The following is a 17,558-nucleotide window of genomic DNA, read 5'->3' on the forward strand; positions in this document are numbered from 1 at the left end:
TCTTGGAATTCTTAGGTTTGTTCATGCATTTTAAAAATAATTCATTGAGACAGACACATCTCCAGGTCGGGGAGATAGAGCAGTGAGCTCTCCAGAAGCTTCCATTCTGCTGCTGGCAAATCCATATGTTCTTGAGACAAAGTTAGTACTGCCAATGTCATGAAGTAGAAGAGCCTCCTTCCCAAATGTGCATCTGATATGTGATGCAGAGCCCGCCCATTCAGAGACAGAAGGGAAAGACTGAACAGAGAGGTATGGCTTTAGTAATAGAAACTCACCTGGAGGTACACACATATGCATACACACACACACACAGGACAAATTGTGGGAACTGGTGGATAATTTACTGATATGGAAATCAATGTATAAGTTCTCACTCCTTCCTTTAGAGTGGGTTGTGAATATGGGTGTTTGTGGAGTCATTTACTTCTGGGTTTGAATCTCAGCTTCAAGTATCTGGGCAAGCGCCCATCGCTATAGCCTGACTTTTGTCATCTGGAAAACACATTTGACAACGAACTGTACGATACGAAGTTTGCATGGGTAGTATATGGTAAAAGCATAGACACCTGACTGGTAAGAATACTCATCTTCTCTTGAAAGAGAACATGTTATCGAGTGGCAAAGTGGTTTTTTGAACTAATGGCCTTGAAACTCCTCAGAGCACCCAGTAGCAAAAATTATAGGCAAAAGAGCATGGATAGAGTGTAGACAGTTTTCTCAGAAGAGAGAATCAAGAAAGGATGAAGTAATTGGAGGATTGTTTTGAAGGGCTGGAGAAAGCTGACATACAGTGGAGAGCAGAATTAATCTGACAGGGAATATGACTATGATATTGACAAAAATAAGTATAGCTACCAGTGATTCCCTACGTGCCATCCACTACACTGAACAATTATACAGCACATTATACAATGCTTGTAAAAGCCCTGTGGATTACCCATTAGATTTCCATTTTATAAATGAGGAAACTGAAGCCGGGAAGTTTCAATCATTTCTCCAAAGTGTTGATTGCTAAGAAGTAGCAGAACCATGGCTCCAGTCAGCATCATGCTAAAGATGTACTCTCCTACTATGCTTGGGACAAAGATTTTGTTTCTTTATTTTGGTGGCAGTGAGGGGAGAGCAAGGTGGATTGTGTCACAACATAATTGGAGAGACTGGTGTGTAGTGCAGTGGGAATCCCATTAGGAGCTGAGTTAGGAGAACATTGCTGCGAGTAGATCCCCAGTGGTCTTCTATGCCATTCTGGAAGACCCACTTGTGAAAAAGTTCACAGAATCTGGAGTCCACTTAACCAGCAAAAGCAACCCTCTGAGGAACTGACAGGAAGGGTCTCCTTCCAGCTGACATAATGGAAAGCTCTTTCTTTCCGGAGCTGAACAATATAACAAACTCCTGGGCTCTCTATTGTGAATGGTAATAACCAATAATCAATAAAGTCAATCATGCTCAGGTTCCAGATTCCCTGAGACCACTCCTTCCCATGAATTATTAAAATAATTTTCCATTCTTAGATATTCAGTGTCACTCAGAAAATAACCTCTTGCAAAATGTTAGGTTTATCGTATTTTAAGAATTAATACTTTAGGTCATTTTAATCAGTTTCTGATGTATGCAGTTCCCAGAAAGCACTTGAGGGGAGAATGCTGTGGTCATGACTAATAATGACAAGATAGGAACTATATTCTTCATATTCATATTTGAATCAGAGCATTTCCAAAGTGCTTTACCATCTTTAGCATTTAGGAAGCCTTAACTAAAAAAATAAATTTGCCTATTTCACTGAAATTGAGCATCCTTTTTTAAGGCATAAAACTTCAAACTTATTAATTTAATGGCCATATTTTAAAATGAATGTAAGTATCAGCTAGATGACTACATGATAAGTGCCCTAAAATTTCAAGGAAAGGCACTAAATTTTTCATAGTATTTGTGTTTCATTCTCAGTGTAATAAAAATATGCCACCTTTTTAATAATAAATAATAGATTCTCAGTTTGATTTACACGCATGGATTAAATGTCATGTTTGAAAAGTTGCTATTTTATTCTTATTGGAGTTCCCTCCCGTGAAACCAAAATCGTACCCATCTACCACTGTAATAATATCTGGCCACACTGATACATAAATATTAAGCATTTAAAATTCTATTTAATGATGATATAGTCTTACAGCAGAGGGAGGTGACGTGTAGTTTTCTTTGGAGCTTCTGAAGTGCCTCTGTGTACCCCATTACTGTTCCAAAACCTTTGACCTAGAATGTTACACCCATAAAGAATGGGTACAATGCAGACCTCGTCCATAACAAATTCAGCTTATCTTGACGCCAGAGCTACACATTATTTCTCTCTTTTTTAAGATTTATTTATTTCTTTGAAAGTCAGAACTACATAGAGAGAGGAGAGGAAGAGAGAGAGAGAGAGAGGTCTTCCATCCACTGGTTCACTCCTCAATCGGCCAGAGCTGAGCCAATCCAAAGCCAGGACCTTCTTCCAGGTCTCCCACGTGGGTGCAGGAGCCCAAGGATTTGGGCCGTCTTCCACTGCCCTCCCAGGCCACAGCAGACAGCTGGATGGGAAGTGGAACAGCCAGGATGCGAATCCCATATGGATGCCGGTACTGCAGGCTTCACCCACTACACCACAGCGCCAGCCCTGAGTTACACATTATTTCTAAAACACCTAAGTCTTGTGTTGTTCTTTCTTTCTCACCAGAAGAGGACAATTTATTATCATCAGTTCTTGACGAGTCCTTATGTTAGTTTGCAGGAGCTACCACAACGCACCAACCAATGGTGGCTTAAACAGCAGAAATCAACGTTCTCACAAATTTCAGAGGCTAGAATTATAAAACCAAGGTGTTAGCAGGGTTGATTTCTCCTAAGGCCCTCTTCCTGGCTTGTAAATGGCTGCCTTCTCCCATTGTCTTCACATGGTCTTCTCTGTGTGTGTGTGTATGTGTGTGTTTCCTTGTAAATATAACAGTCTTACTTGGTTAGGGCTCCTGCTAATGACTTAATTTTAACTTAACTCTTTAAAGATCCTCTCCAAATACTGCTTCCACAATCTTAGAGTTGAAGTCTTCAACACACGAATTTGGGGAAAGACATAATTCCATCTGTAACACTCTCTTCTTGATCTACCTCCAACTCCCACAACTACTACAACTACCTTTCAACATACACAGAGAATAACAAATGAATAAGCCATTTCTCTCAAGATCTAAATCCTGTTTGGGCAACTCCAAGCTCAATATAGAGATAAGATGATTTTTTATTTTTCCTTAAAGGCGTACAAAGATTGAATTTGGGGAAACTATCTGTTCCATGGATGCTTTAAGGGCAGGCCAGCTCTCTGCTATGGCCCAGGAAGGCAGTGGAGGATGACCCAAGTCCTTGGGCCCTGCACCCGCGTGGGAGACCAGGAGAAACACCTGGCTCCTGGCTTCGGATCAGCGAGATGCGCTGGCCGCAGCGGCCATTGGAGGGTAAACCAACAGCAAAAAGGAAGACCTTTCTCTCTGTCTCTCTCTCTCACTATCCACTCTGCCTGAAAAAACAAAAACAAAAACAAAAAAAACACTTTAGTCATTCAGTATGTTGGGCACTGAGCAACATTACAACATTTACCCTGGACCACTCCCCAGCGGATGCCAACACAGTAAGATCAATGAGCAGAGTTTCTGTGCTGACCATTTTACAGTTGAGACAAGCAAGGCATAGAGAGACTGGGCTCTGCTGTACCTCACACTGCTAAGAAGACTTTAGAAGAATTCAAGTCAGAGTGTAGAGCACACGTGAACCACCACTCTATTAGGTCTTGGCTTTCATTACCATCCTGGGACACATAGTGACATTCCAGTCAACATGGTCTTAAAAAATTCCTATTCCTAGCATGTGAAGCCTTTGTAAAGTCAGAGCACAGCACGATACTCATGTGTTGGTGATAATACTGGTGTAGACACATGTACTGTGTGTTGCCCAATAGCATAATGATATAGCACTTACAACTATATACAGTACAGAATACCTGACCGTGATAGTAAGAGACTATTTAAAGATTTGTGTATTTGCTACTAGACATTTATTTATTTATTTATTTATTTATTCTTTAAATCTAAATATACAGGAAGAAACCAGTCATGGTAGGTTTTCCAAAAGATTTAATCAATATTAAAATATATTTTATTCTCCTTCTCCAAAAAGAAAGTTGTATCCAGTGACAAATTAGGAGAGAGGGGATCTTATTGCAGGTAAGATTCTGTTGTTGGAAGACTGTGCCATTGTAGCCTCTGGCCCTGCCACTGTAACCTCTGGCCCTGTAGCTTCGTGATGTGTGCTCTTAAACCTCATTCATAGAGTGGCATCTATTTACTTCTTCCTCAAGGAAGCCTCAAAATGTCCATAATATGTGTAAGCAGAATCATTTTTTGCCTTTAAAACCAGTATTCATTAATTTTCATCATACACATGCTGACACCCGATCCAAAAAACAGATGTACTTATCAATGCAATGAGGTTAATTGCCACCTAAATCAAGTGACCTCTCCTCCTGCCCCCTTGACTGACACAGAAGCTCAATGCAGGACAAAGTTTTATTTTCATTGTGGTGCAGGATAAGGCGAAAAATGAAATATGTAACCCTAAATTGAAGGAAACCATGGCCTTAATGGAATCATTAGAGAAATTGTTCCAGAATGCTACATCCTTCCAGAAATAATAACCCTGTAATGTCAGCAAATTTGGAGTCAGCATGGGTTACCTGCTCCATACAGAGGGGCCTGGTCATGTTCATTAGATCTGCCTCAGGCTTAGCCAAACTTGAGTACATGACCTTTAAGAATTTTTTAAAATTCATTAATCAATGTTCTTTGCCTGAATTGTGCTGGTTTTGCTTCTTTAACCTAGTATTTGTACCCTTTTTTAAGTTGGCCAATCCTGATACCCAAAGAAAATGAGAATTACAAGTATAACAATTCTAGCTAATAATTAACAGAAAGTTCTTCCTGTTCAGTTACTATTGCCAAAGTTCAATAATAGCATTTTAAAAGGTCACCCAAAAAAGATGCTAATGCTGGATAATCAGTGATAAGAAAATGACTGTCGAAACTCTTAATTTGTATCTGACTTTATAGTTTTCAAAATTACCTTAACGCATTTTCTCTTTCAATCATCCATACAGCACTAAAAATTATGTTGTTTTTAATATATTAGAAACCATGAAAGAAAGTAAACATTTCTCAGAAACTTTCTAAGAATCTCTGTGATTATCCTTAAAATTTTCCCTAATACAATGTTTTTCTATGGTAATGTTTTCTTCAACTTTTATTTAAAATAATTATGAATAAGATTTATAATCTTTGACTTTAATCTCAAGTTTTTATTAACTTTGTTACAAAAAGAATCATTTAATTATGCAAATTATGATCATTTATTCTTCTTTTTGCTATTCAACTTCCCTTATTGTCTACAATTTCACGAAAATTAAATATAAAAAGCATTTTTATTGTTACAAATATTCCTTTGTAAAACTATAAAGCATTCTAACATAAACTTTTCATAAATTCAAAGTCAACATCAGCTCTTGCACTCTTTTCTTTGAAAGATATCCATTATGAGTTCTTCTAGCAATGTTCTGTCAAGAGTACATTGGTTGTGGGTTGAATTGTGCTTACACAGAGAAGATATGTTGAAATCGTAACCCCCCGTATCTCACAAGGTGACCTTGTTTGGAAGCAGGATCTTCTTGGATTATACTAAGTTAAAGACGAGGTCATTGGAGTGGGCTCTATTCCAAAATGACTGCTCCTTACCCAAAAGGGGCATCTGGACACTGAGACACACACAAATGTGCCTATGAAGACACACAGCAGAACGCTGCACGGCGATGAGGGTGGGAGAGGTGCCTCTGCAAGCCACAGAGCACCTGCAGCTACCAGAAGCCAGGATGAAGGTACAGTGTCCTGGCACTTTTTTTCCAAGGGATGTGGTGCTGCCAGCACCTGGATTTTAGACTTCTGGGCTCCAGAACGGTGAGACAGTCTATTTCTGTTATTTTAAGCTTCCAATCTGTGATATTGTTTATGGCAGCCCTAAGAAATTACTACAGTCTTCTTAGTTGAACATGATTCTGTTTATTTGCAACACTTCTTCTCTAGCTCTTGATTGATAGCTTAGGTAAGTAATATTTTTATCACTTTTCTCTGAGAATTTTGAATTTATTGCCCAATCATTTCCAGTCCTGTGCTGCAGCTCTTGGCATGTTCACTGTAGTTTTCCATGTGGATATTTTTTTGTCCTGCTCAGAATTTCTTCTCCCTTAATTAGAGAAGCCATGTATTCCAGTGAGTTTGCAAAATTAACATCTTTTATCTTCCCCCCTCATTTTTCTGTTTTCTGCCTCTGGAAACTGTATAAGATGAATGTTAGTCTCTTTTCTATTTATTTTCACATCATTTCACTTGTTCTATCTCTTCAGTTCTTAGTGCTGCTGTCTCAAATTAACGCAGATCTGGCTCCCAGTTTGTCAAATCTCTGTTCAGATGATGTAATCTTCTCTAAGCTTCTGCATAATACAAAGCAAGGAAGGTGTCAAAGATTTCACAGAGGGATTGCCCCTGTGACACAGAAGGTTAAGCCACAGCTTAGAGTACCTGCATCCCAGATGAGCACAGGTTTGAGTCCTAGCTGCTCTAGTCCTGACCCAGCTCTCTGCTTGCTCATTGGAAGGCAGGGGAAGATGATCCAAGTACGTGGGCCCCTGCCACACATATGGAAGAACTTGATGGAGTTCTAGGCTCCTGGCTGCAACTTGTCCCAGTCCAGGCCATTACAGCTACTTGGGGATTGCACTGTGGGTGAAAGATCTCTTTCTCTGCCTCTCTCTCTTTTCTCTCTCCCTCCCTCACTACCTCCCTCACTCCCCATCTATCTCGCTCTGCTGCTCTGCCTTTCTAATAAGCAGATTTTTTAATAAATAAAGTTCATGGAAAATATATATTATGAAAAAACTATGTATTGATTTAAAAATGTTTTTGCACCAAAATAAACTTATCTTTTATTTCTATTTTTCTATGAATTTTTGAAGTGCTCTCATATATCTTTTAAATTCTTAATTTCAGCTACTGTATTTTTCTGTTACAGGAATTCTATTATAGAACGTCAGGGGAAAATACAGTTTTGAAAGTCCTTAAGGACAGGTTTCTTGCTATTTCTCTGTCTCATAGAGATTTTTACATCTAATGTTTAGATTTTTTATCTAGTCTACCCCTTTTAAACACATTTATTGAATTTTTACTTATTTAATAATAAATAAGAAATAAAAGAGAGGAGAGAGACAGAGCGAGAGAATCACCCATTCACTGGTTCACCTCCAAATGTCCACAACAGCTGGGGCTGTGTCAGGTCAAAGCCAGGAGCCTAGAACTCCTTCTGGGAGCAAAATTTGAAAAAAAAGAAAAATGGGTTTTTGATCCTGATTCTTGTATAATGGTGGACCAAGATAACATGAACATTTAACAGTCAGAAGCAAAAGTTCAAAGGCATGTGGGGAGGGGAGGGGAGCAGCTATTTCTTCCCAAAGAGCTAAACCTACTGGCCATTAGTGAATATTATCCATGAAAAAGGCACTGTTCCAGTTGAGATATTTCTAGGCCAAATGTCAGAAAACACATACATTTCTAATAGGAACCCTAAGGAATTATTCAAAAAATACAAACAAAATACTCAAAATTAATGAACCTACTTTAAGAGTCCAGAGCATAATTTGATTTTATATGATTCTTGAAGTGACTTAAATAAGGGAGCTGTTATTCCATCATTCTACATGAGGTGACCAAGGCTCAACTTGTCAATTACCTCCTTGTATTTTACCAACTCTATATTGCAACACAGGAGGACTCACGTTAAGATATGGAATTTTTTGAGACAAGATTAAAAAAACACATCCTGAGGTGGTACTGTGGTCTGGAGTAACACTTTGTGTCTTGCCCATGTTTCTGTTGCCTCACTCAGGAGTCTTAAGACCCTAAAAGCAATCTCTTCACTTAACTTTCAATGTTCCTCCCCTGGCCCATGCCAAAGGTAAACAATTCATCATGCTGTATCATCGTCCCCTCATTGCAAGGTCCATTGGCAATGTAACTTTGCAAGTGTGTAGTCCTTTTTTTCTTCAGACCCAGTACTTATAATTAGCACTTGCCCTTTTATTTGGGTCATGCCTTCTCAATTCTCAAGTTTTGTAAAGGAATGGATGAACAAGTCGCTCCAGTTAGCATTTGCAAGAAGCCCTGCATTCTCCAATAATTTTAGGGAATTCAATGTCCTCCATTCATGGAATAAGAATTAATGGACCTGTCTTAAATTTGCATTTTCAATATATTGAAGTAAATATCTTAAAAGCTCTATATCAATTGCATACTCTATATCAGTTAAAAGAGCAGTTATGTGTTTCTATGAGCATATCCCTATTCTTACAAAAGTGCATTGCGGAAAAGCATGCTCTTTTAACAGTCAGTCTCCCCCGAACAGTCCACAGAGTGACTGGCAGGCAGAATTGCATGGTTAGTGAGAAAACTTGATGTGATTGGGTAGAGCCCAATGGAATGAGCAGGACTTTGAGCAACAGCATTTTTATTCTGAAAGCAAAAAGCCTCAGATGACTTCTCTTTCCTGTCAAATTCTGGATGTTTTGGTGATTTTCTTGTTTTCATTTGGTCATGAATTTTGTACTTTTCTCATATACACTGAATGTGAAATAGCCTAGTGTATTTCTTTGGGGATGCAGGATTTTTCTAGGTGATACCAAGGGATAGATGTAATTCAGTGACATTTTGTCAGGCTGTTAAAGAATAAATTTTCCTTGACTGTAGCAGGAGGTAATTATTTTTTGTTTATTTGTTTGTTTCTGGCACAGGGGAAAAATTGAGGGGGGGGATTGTTATTTCAACTATTCCAAGACAATTTTTGTTCCATCTGAAGGAAGGGAAAATTGATTTTATTGGAAGAACTGCTGGTCCTTGATGTTCCCTGCAGACTTGATTCAATTCTGAACACTGTGAACATTCTTGTGATTCCAGTCCCTCATCAGTTCTGCTCCATGTCTGAGGATGTCCTTGGGGTACCTCTCCAGCCCTGACCCCTCCTAGCATTTTTTCTGTAGTATCTGTAGCACAATACCATTATTCAACAGCTTCTTTGGAAGATCTTCCACAAAGCAAACCTCTCAATAGATGGGATTCCCACTCCAGTGGGGGGGGGGGGGAGCCAAGAGAATGGACATCTAAACAAATAATTACAATGAGAAAAACACTTTCTATTGCCTTTGTATGTAAGACATTTACTTATGCACAAGGCTCTACAAAACAGGCTCTTTGGATATATTTTGGTAGCTTAGCTCCATGCTTTAAATACCTCAGTACTTGGTTAAAAGGCATAAAAAGAAGAATGTACTTAACACTTAGGTGCTGATTGGACCCTTTTTTAAAATCGTTAACTACATTCTCAGTTGCTGCCACCACATTACCTGAATTTCTCTCAGGTAAATGGTGAGAATCAAGACTTCTGTTCAGGGACTGCGCTATGCCTGGTGCCTACTTGGCACCTGTCCCCATCTTCTGCTTCTGGCTGTCAGTGGCTCCCCCAGAGGAAAAGTCATCTCTACAACCAGCCTGGACCCACACCCCTCACATAAACCCCACGCTTCTTAACAAGGCCTTTGGGATCACTTATTGGAGAAAGAAAATCGTTAACCTACATTGTTCTCAACCAAAGGTTAATTTGAAAATTGTCTGAAATATAAGCATTTATCTATTAATTAAAAGAAAAGTCCAGTGGGTAAGAATTTATGGGCTTCACTACTGAAGAGCTAGCATAATTATAAAAATAATAATAAAAGAAGATTCTAATTTTTATTACATATTGACATGGCACACTTCTGTGCATTTACATTTACATTTCCTCCATGTTTCTTGAAAGCAGGCATCATTGTTCCCATTTTACAAATGAGCCAACTGAGACTGGCTTGGTTCCTTCATGAATCTTGTCAGCCCAGGAAGGATTCATTCCCACGAGAAGTTTAAGTTCCAGTGTTAGGGCCGGCGCTGTGATGCAGTGGGTTAACACCCTAGCCTTAAGTGCCGGCATCCCATATAGGCGCCGGTTCAAGTCCCGACTGCTCCACTTCTGATCCAGTTCTCTGCTATGGCCTGGGAAAGCAGTGGAAGATGGCCCAAGTCCTTGGGCCCCTTCACCTGCATGGGAGACCTGGAAGAAGATCCTGGCTCCTGGCTTCAGATAGATACAGCTCGGGCCGTTACGGCCAATTGGGGAGTGAACCATCGGATGGAAGACCTCTCTCTCTCTCTCTCTTTCTCTCTCTCTGCCTCTCCTCTCTCTGTAATTCTGACTTTCAAATTAATAGATAAATCTTTTAAAAAAAAGTCCAGTGTTAAGAAGACTTTTGGTGTCACTACCACCATTGCTACCATGTTTCCAAACCATGTCTGAAGCTGACTGTGGATATATGGTTTAGCTTTAAGCTGTGAAATTCTCTAAATATTTATTTAGGACATGGCTGCCAATAACAAATAGTTTTTAGTTTTTTCACCCCTGTCCACTTCCAAATAGCAACGTGTTCAGCAGAAATTTAGCACTTGTTTTTCAGAGATGTGGCTTTTACGGACCCTATTTTTTTCACATTTTTTTTTTCAGTTCATTTCCGAATCATTAGTTAAAAAATGAAAAAAAAAAAGGTAAAAAAAATTTTAAAGGGAGCTATGATACTCAAGTATGTTAGCCAAAAGTGAACAGGGTGGAAAACAAATGTTGAAAATTAATTTCCTTCTCAAATTTTGGAAGTTAATATGGCATCATAGGTTTGCTGTGTATAGATCAACTTTACAGAATGTTTCATTTTTTATTTTTTTATTTTTTTATTTTTTGACAGGCAGAGTGGACAGTGAGAGAGAGAGACAGAGAGAAAGGTCTTCCTTTGCCGTTGGTTCACCCTCCAATGGCCGCTGCGGCTGGCACATCTCGCTGATCCGAAGGTAGGAGCCAGGTGCTTCTCCTGGTCTCCCATGCGGGTGCAGGGCCCAAGCACTTGGGCTATCCTCCACTGCATTCCCGGGCCATAGCAGAGAGCTGGCCTGGAAGAGGGGCAACCTGGATAGAATCCGGCGCCCCGACCGGGACTAGAACCCGGTGTGCCGGCGCCGCAAGGCGGAGGATTAGCCTGTTAAGCCACGGCGCCGTCCAAGAATGTTTCATTTTTATAGCTACACTTTCAACTCAAAATTTTTTCAGCTGGTCATTCAGTATCCAGAATAAATGCATTGCACCATATGAAGAATATATTTAAATGAAGAAGATATGGCCACCTTTAATGAAATACCACATAAAAAGATTAATCAAAAGGATACCTTTTAACATAAGGCCTAAGGGGGCATGAGGAAAGAAATCAGATTCCTTATTTTAGGAAAAAGTATTTTCTACTTGACTATGACCCTGGACTATCTCTTTTGACATATAATGTTTAGTAATCCAAATTGATAATGGAAAAGGCAATTCTATGTGAGCAGTCCATGCCCATGTCCAGCACCAATGCATCAACACAAAACAAAGGTTCTGAGACATATTCAGACCCCTTTCTTTAGTTCAGGTTGGAGTTCCATAGGAGATAATCTCTCCAGAGCTGACATTCTTCAAAAAACTAAGGCTCCTAGCTCTATTTCCATAACTAACTCAATGCCCTCTGATCCCTGCTCTTGGTGCTGCACCAGGATCATTCTGATCTTACTGCTTCCTCTCCATCACTGCCCACTCCAGAAATCTCTTGCATGGTCAACCACACTCCACTATGTGCATCAGAGACATTTCATAGGGCCCCTCCAATTTCTCTTCTTACCTAAAGCTTGATTCTCACTTAAAATCAGGGGCCTTGGCTACTTTTACATGTATACATGCATCACATTCCAAATGAACACATCAATGATCCCTAGTCTTGCAAATTCTAAAAAAAAGAAGGAACTAGATCAAAAACCTAGGAGCTGTCTTTGTAGTCAGCAAATTAAGCCACTGCTTCTGATACCAGCATCCCATATCTAAGTGCAGGTTCCAGTCCTGGTTGCTCTACTTCTGATCCATCCCCCTGCTAATGCACCTGGGAAAGCAGCAGAAGATGGTTCAAGTATTTGGGACCATGCCACCTATGTGGGAGACTTGGATGAAGTTCCTGGCTCCTGGCTTTGGCCTGGCCCAGACTTGGCCATTGAACCATTTGAGAGTTGAACGAACACATGGAAGAATTCTCTCTCTTTCTCTATCACTCTGCCTTTCAAATAAATAAAATAAATCTTTAAAAATGGAATCTATAATATGTCCTTGATAAATACGAATGACATTTCCAGTCTGCACAATGCTTTGCATGTAACAGGTTTCAGCAGACATTTATTGAATGAACATATGTGTGCATTAAGAATGCATGCATGGGGGCCGGCGCTGTGGCACAGCAGGTTAAAGCCCTGGACTGAAGCACCGGAATCCCATATGGGCACCCGTTCTAGTCCCGGCTGCTCCTCTTCTGATCCAGCTCTCTGTTATGGCTTGGGAAAGCAGTGGAAGATGGCCCATGTCCTTGGGCTCCTGCACCCACATGGGAGAACTGGAGGAAGCTCCTGGCTCCTGGCTTCAGATCGGCACAGCTCCGACTGTTGCGGCCATTTGGGGAGTGAACCAGTAGATGGAAGACCTCTCTCTCTGTCTCTACCTCTCTCTGTAACACTGTCTTTCAAATAAATAAAATAAATCTTTTAAAAAATGCAGGCATGAATGAAATCTTTTATGTTTACTACACAAAGTTAATCATTTCAAGTTACATAGGTAGAGATGAAAGGTAGATAACTAGGGAGAGCAAAGAAACTAAATAAAAGAAAGTCATGTGTGTACACAACACAAAGGATCAGCTTACCACGTAAAGGCTTTCATGGAAATACAGCCCCACATCATAGAAGTTCCCACCATGCCTTACTGGATGTGTTCTCGTCTTCAGCTGCTCTGTTTGCCACCAAGGCAAGACACAGCCCCCTGGTCGACCAAGCAAGGATGCTCTAAGGCGGTAAAAGCCGTGGGGAACCTTGTCCTTGAGGCCCCTGATGCATTTGATCCGTATTTGTAGAGGCTGTGGCGGCTGAGACTGCTCAACCTATGTAAAAGGCAGAGTTCTTGAATTACGCAGGAACTGGGCAAAACCACACAATTAGCAACAATGGGTCTCTCAGAGGGGAAAAAAACGCAGATAATTATTTTTACTTAACCTGTAATTGTCAGGTATTAGCAATGATAACAGACAAGGACACAGGACTTACAATTAAGGGGTCAAAAGGCAAACCTACCGATGATGGAAGGGAAAGTTTAGCCAATTTTTAAACATGGTATGTTAATGATCTGTGACATCAGAAACCATTCATCTCTTATAATAAGATAGAATTAGCAGGAAACCAACATTTGTAAAAACCACACAGCATGACTTCTAAGATATAGGGGTTGGGTGAACATGGTAGTAAGTTTGAAAGCAGACAGCCATGACCTACCACACTGATCATAGACCCTAATGTCATGCTGACAAGAGCAGACTAACAATCCACACTAACTCCCTGTTGAATGGAATATCTCCCTACTTCCAACATATCAACTTACCCCCTAGGCTTCCAATGAGAGACAAAATATAAGTAGGGGGAGGGAGAGAACACTTGTATAGGCTTTACCCTAAAACTTGGCACAAATTGCTTCATACTGAAAGACATGATTGAAGAATATTTAAGAGGACGTTTGAATTCCCTTCTCCATATTAGGAGTACACCATTTTCATTCTTAATAGGTGCTGACAAGTTATTGCAAACTGATAAGATTTTAACGGACCATCGTTTCAGATTAAACAAGATTTATTGAGAACTCAAATGTCAGTCACATTTCTATACTCACAAGTTCCTAATAGTTGTCAGAATAATTTGACCTTGAAGAATCTCCTGTTACATTTTGCTTTAAGCCCAAATAATGTTATTGGGCTGGATGTATGGCCTAGGAATGAAGATGCTGGTTAAGACTCCCGAATTCCACATCAGAACACCTGGGTTCTCTACTTGGCTGTGACTCTAGACTCCACCTTCCTGCCAAGACAGACCCTGGGAAGCAGCACTGATGATTCGAGGATTGGGTTCCTGCCAATCACACAGGAGACCTACATTGAGTTCCTAGTGTCAGATTCCAGGAGTTTTTATCCCCAGCTGGTACAGGCATTTGGCAAGTGAACCAATGAGTGGGAGTACTTTTGTATCCCTCTGTCTACTTGTGTGTGTGTGTGTGTTTGCATGTGTCCCTCTTTGTTTCTGCCTCTCAAATAAATATATATTTTTATGTTTTTAAATATATATTTTATTTATTTGAAAGATAGAGTTACAGAAAGAGGTAGAGACAGACAGAGATAGAGATACAGAGGGCTTCCATCCACTGGTTCACTCCACAACAGCTAGAGCTGAGCAGATCCAAAGCCAAGAGCCAAGAGACTCCCCCAAGTCTCCCATGTGGGTGCAGGGATCCAAGCATTTGGGCCATCCTCCACTGCTTTTCCAGGCCTTTAGCAGGGAGCTCAATCAGAAGTGGAGCAGCCAGGACTCAAACCAGTGCCCATACAGGATGCCAGCAATGTAGGCTGGGACTTTAACCTGCTGTGCCACAGTCCCGGCACCCTCAAATATTTTTTAAAATGTCATCTTTGTAGACAAGTTATTCCCTTCGATATCTGAATTAGCAGTACCACCAGTTAATACGCAGCCAACAATAAGCATATTTTAATCCTGCCTAGACTTTACTTTGTGGGAGAAAATATGTGGGAGATTGTGTGCTTCTGGAATTAAGTCACAGTTAAATAAACAGTGAAAGTTATTCCAACTCTTTTGTTTTTTTTTTTTTTCACACAAGTCATACTTAAAAGCTAATTGGAATAACAATTATTTTTGGTTTAATTAGAAAACCTTAATTAACAATAAAGACTTAACCTTAATATTTTGGTTTCCAAAAATATTTTAAAAATTAACACCATGTGAATAAATAAGACAATCTTTTTAAACCTCAAGGCAGGATTACTGATGCAGACAGACAGAGTTATTAAACACATTCTAAATTAAACGCCTCTATGAATTTTATACTGAAATATATTGTGATAGTTTTGCATGCCAAATGTGACATTTTGTGTTTTAGATTCATCTTCTGTAGTAATTTTGGAAATGTCATACAAACAAAGATTTTGTCATTTACCAATGGAATTACTATGCATGGCCGCTTAGCCATCTCTTTGCTGGCTCCTGTGCTTGTTTCAAGTCAGCAAGCCATAAAAAATCTTTATCTCTCTGAAACACAGCAATTTGGAAGATAATCGAATGGTGACTAGGGGGCAGAAATGCCAGTCTGAGGAATTATGCCACAATCTCTCTTGCATTTACAACCTTCCTCAAAGCGAGTGTCAGAGTAGGAGAAAGAGATAGAAGATTCATCAAATCTCAAGGCTTGCCTCATTTGCATGGTGGCAGGTCTGCCTCATTGTCTAGCAGAGACTGAGTCTGGTCCCACTGCTACCCCATTTTAAGAAATTCCAGTGGTTTCACTGTTGAGAGTATTTAGCCATTCTATTTTGACATAGAATTTTCACCAAAAATGTTTATGAAGACCTATCAAAACTCTATGTCTCTAGTCTTACAGGAGAAAAACTTAACAGGCAACTGAGCCAACACCATGGATCTAATCATTTAACATTTGGCCTTGGAAGAAAAGTGAATTGCAAGAGCCTCACCTTCCAGCAGGGTCCTGTTGTTCCCTTCGAATCATCAGTTACAACTGTAAGGGCACCAAGCTTGGGGACTCTGTCCTTTTTACAAACATTCAGACTTGTAATGTATGGTTCACCTGGAGTTCTGCAGTGGGTATAAGAAAGAGGGAAGACAAAAAAAAAAGAAATTGACAATGAAGTATAAAGGAAAGATTTACCTTTGTAATCACAGCACAATTTGACATTTTCCTGAAACATTTTGCTAGAGTACATAAGAATTAGACAAACAATACATTGCAGAAATTGCTTTTCGTGAGTGGTTTTGAAAGCATGGCCCCATCAAATATAAAATTCACCGTATTAGCTACTGAACACCCAATAATTAAAACCTCACTTATTTCAGAAATCACCAGTAGATCAAGTAGTTGTATGTTAGTATTAGTGGGGATTTGTTCTAGGACATCCTACACCCCCAAAGAAACCAAAATGCAGCTGCGTTCGAGCCCTTTATACAAAGTGGCTTAGGTTGTGTTATAACCTAACTCACATCCAGTTGTACTCTCTCAGTCATCTCTAGCTTACTTATAATACCTCTTATGATGTAAATACTCTGTAAATAGTGGTGGTTTTTTTCTCTTTTTTTGAGAGGCAGAGTGGACAGTGAGAGAGAGAGACAGAGAGAAAGGTCTTCCTTTCCCGTTGGTTCACCCCACAATGGCCACTGCGGCCGGTGCACTGCGCTGATCCGAAGGCAGGAGCCAGGTGCTTCTCCTGGTCTCCCATGCGGGTGCAGGGCCCAAGCACTTGGGCCATCCTCCACTGCCTTCCCAGGCCACAGCAGAGAGCTGGACAGTTTTTAAACTCTTTGTTTCAGGAATCGGGACAATATATACACTCTGTACATGATCAGTAGAGACCATCACAATAGGCCTAACTATTTTCCATTGTGGCTGTCCTGGACTTGTGGATTCAGTACTCAGAGACACAGAAAATGAACACAGTATTTCATAAGACTTTCTGCCACTTCATTTCCTATCCCTTTTGCCTTTGATCTTATAAATAGGTAGGGAAACATGGAGGAAAAATCATTTAAATAGATGAATTGCTGACTCGACATAAGCTTTTTGTCTTTTAGTGCAATGGTCAGAGAACAATATCTGTTTCTACCCTCACCGTGCTCCCTAGGCTCTTTCCTTCCTATTAACATTTACTCACTTTATTCATGGTTATTGTTGACTCCTTTATTTTTATTTTCATTTTAAGTCCTCAAACCCTGACAGTTGTTGCCTGATTTCTCAAATTCATCTGTATTAAGAAGGGTCTTCTATCTCCCTTCTCCTAACTTAAGCTGAATTCCATCAGCAGGGCCATCTGTGACAGTGACTTACCCTCTCCAGAACAGCCTTTCAGGGTCTCGCTGTTGATTTAGTTTCCTGTGATACAAATGATTTTCCTTAATTTGGTTGGAGCTACATTGACATAAAGGTTCATTAGGACACCCATTTGCTGGCAATTCAATCTCAAATTAAATACACTTTGTTGTAAATGGTATTACTTTTAAACTACTGTATCTATTGTCTTTAATGGCCCTATTATACAGTTATGAAGGTAAACAGATTTCATTAGTAAAATCAAACATTATATGCTACCCACAGGACATGATTTCCTCAGTTTCCTACTTTGTTCAGTTGGCAAGAATTCTAAGGCTCTCAGAAATATCCTAAAAACATAACCTAAA

The 17,558-nt window shown here is 39.8% G+C and overlaps 1 protein-coding gene across 1 annotated transcript in view; it reads right to left on the reverse strand.

Annotated features, from left to right (window-relative positions):
• Positions 1 to 17,558, reverse strand: part of LOC133756402 (uncharacterized) — a 304,699-nt gene that overhangs the window by 207,485 nt on the left and 79,656 nt on the right. Inside the window, exons 9-11 of the mRNA XM_062187100.1 lie at positions 17,209 to 17,289; positions 15,845 to 15,965; positions 12,968 to 13,201 (exon numbers count right to left, since the gene is read on the reverse strand). Coding sequence (XP_062043084.1) covers positions 12,968 to 13,201; positions 15,845 to 15,965; positions 17,209 to 17,289 — 436 coding nt within the window. The remainder of the gene's footprint in view (positions 1 to 12,967; positions 13,202 to 15,844; positions 15,966 to 17,208; positions 17,290 to 17,558) is intronic.

The sequence above is a fragment of the Lepus europaeus genome, chromosome 3, assembly GCF_033115175.1.
Source record: "Lepus europaeus isolate LE1 chromosome 3, mLepTim1.pri, whole genome shotgun sequence".
NCBI classification, from domain to species: domain Eukaryota; kingdom Metazoa; phylum Chordata; class Mammalia; order Lagomorpha; family Leporidae; genus Lepus; species Lepus europaeus.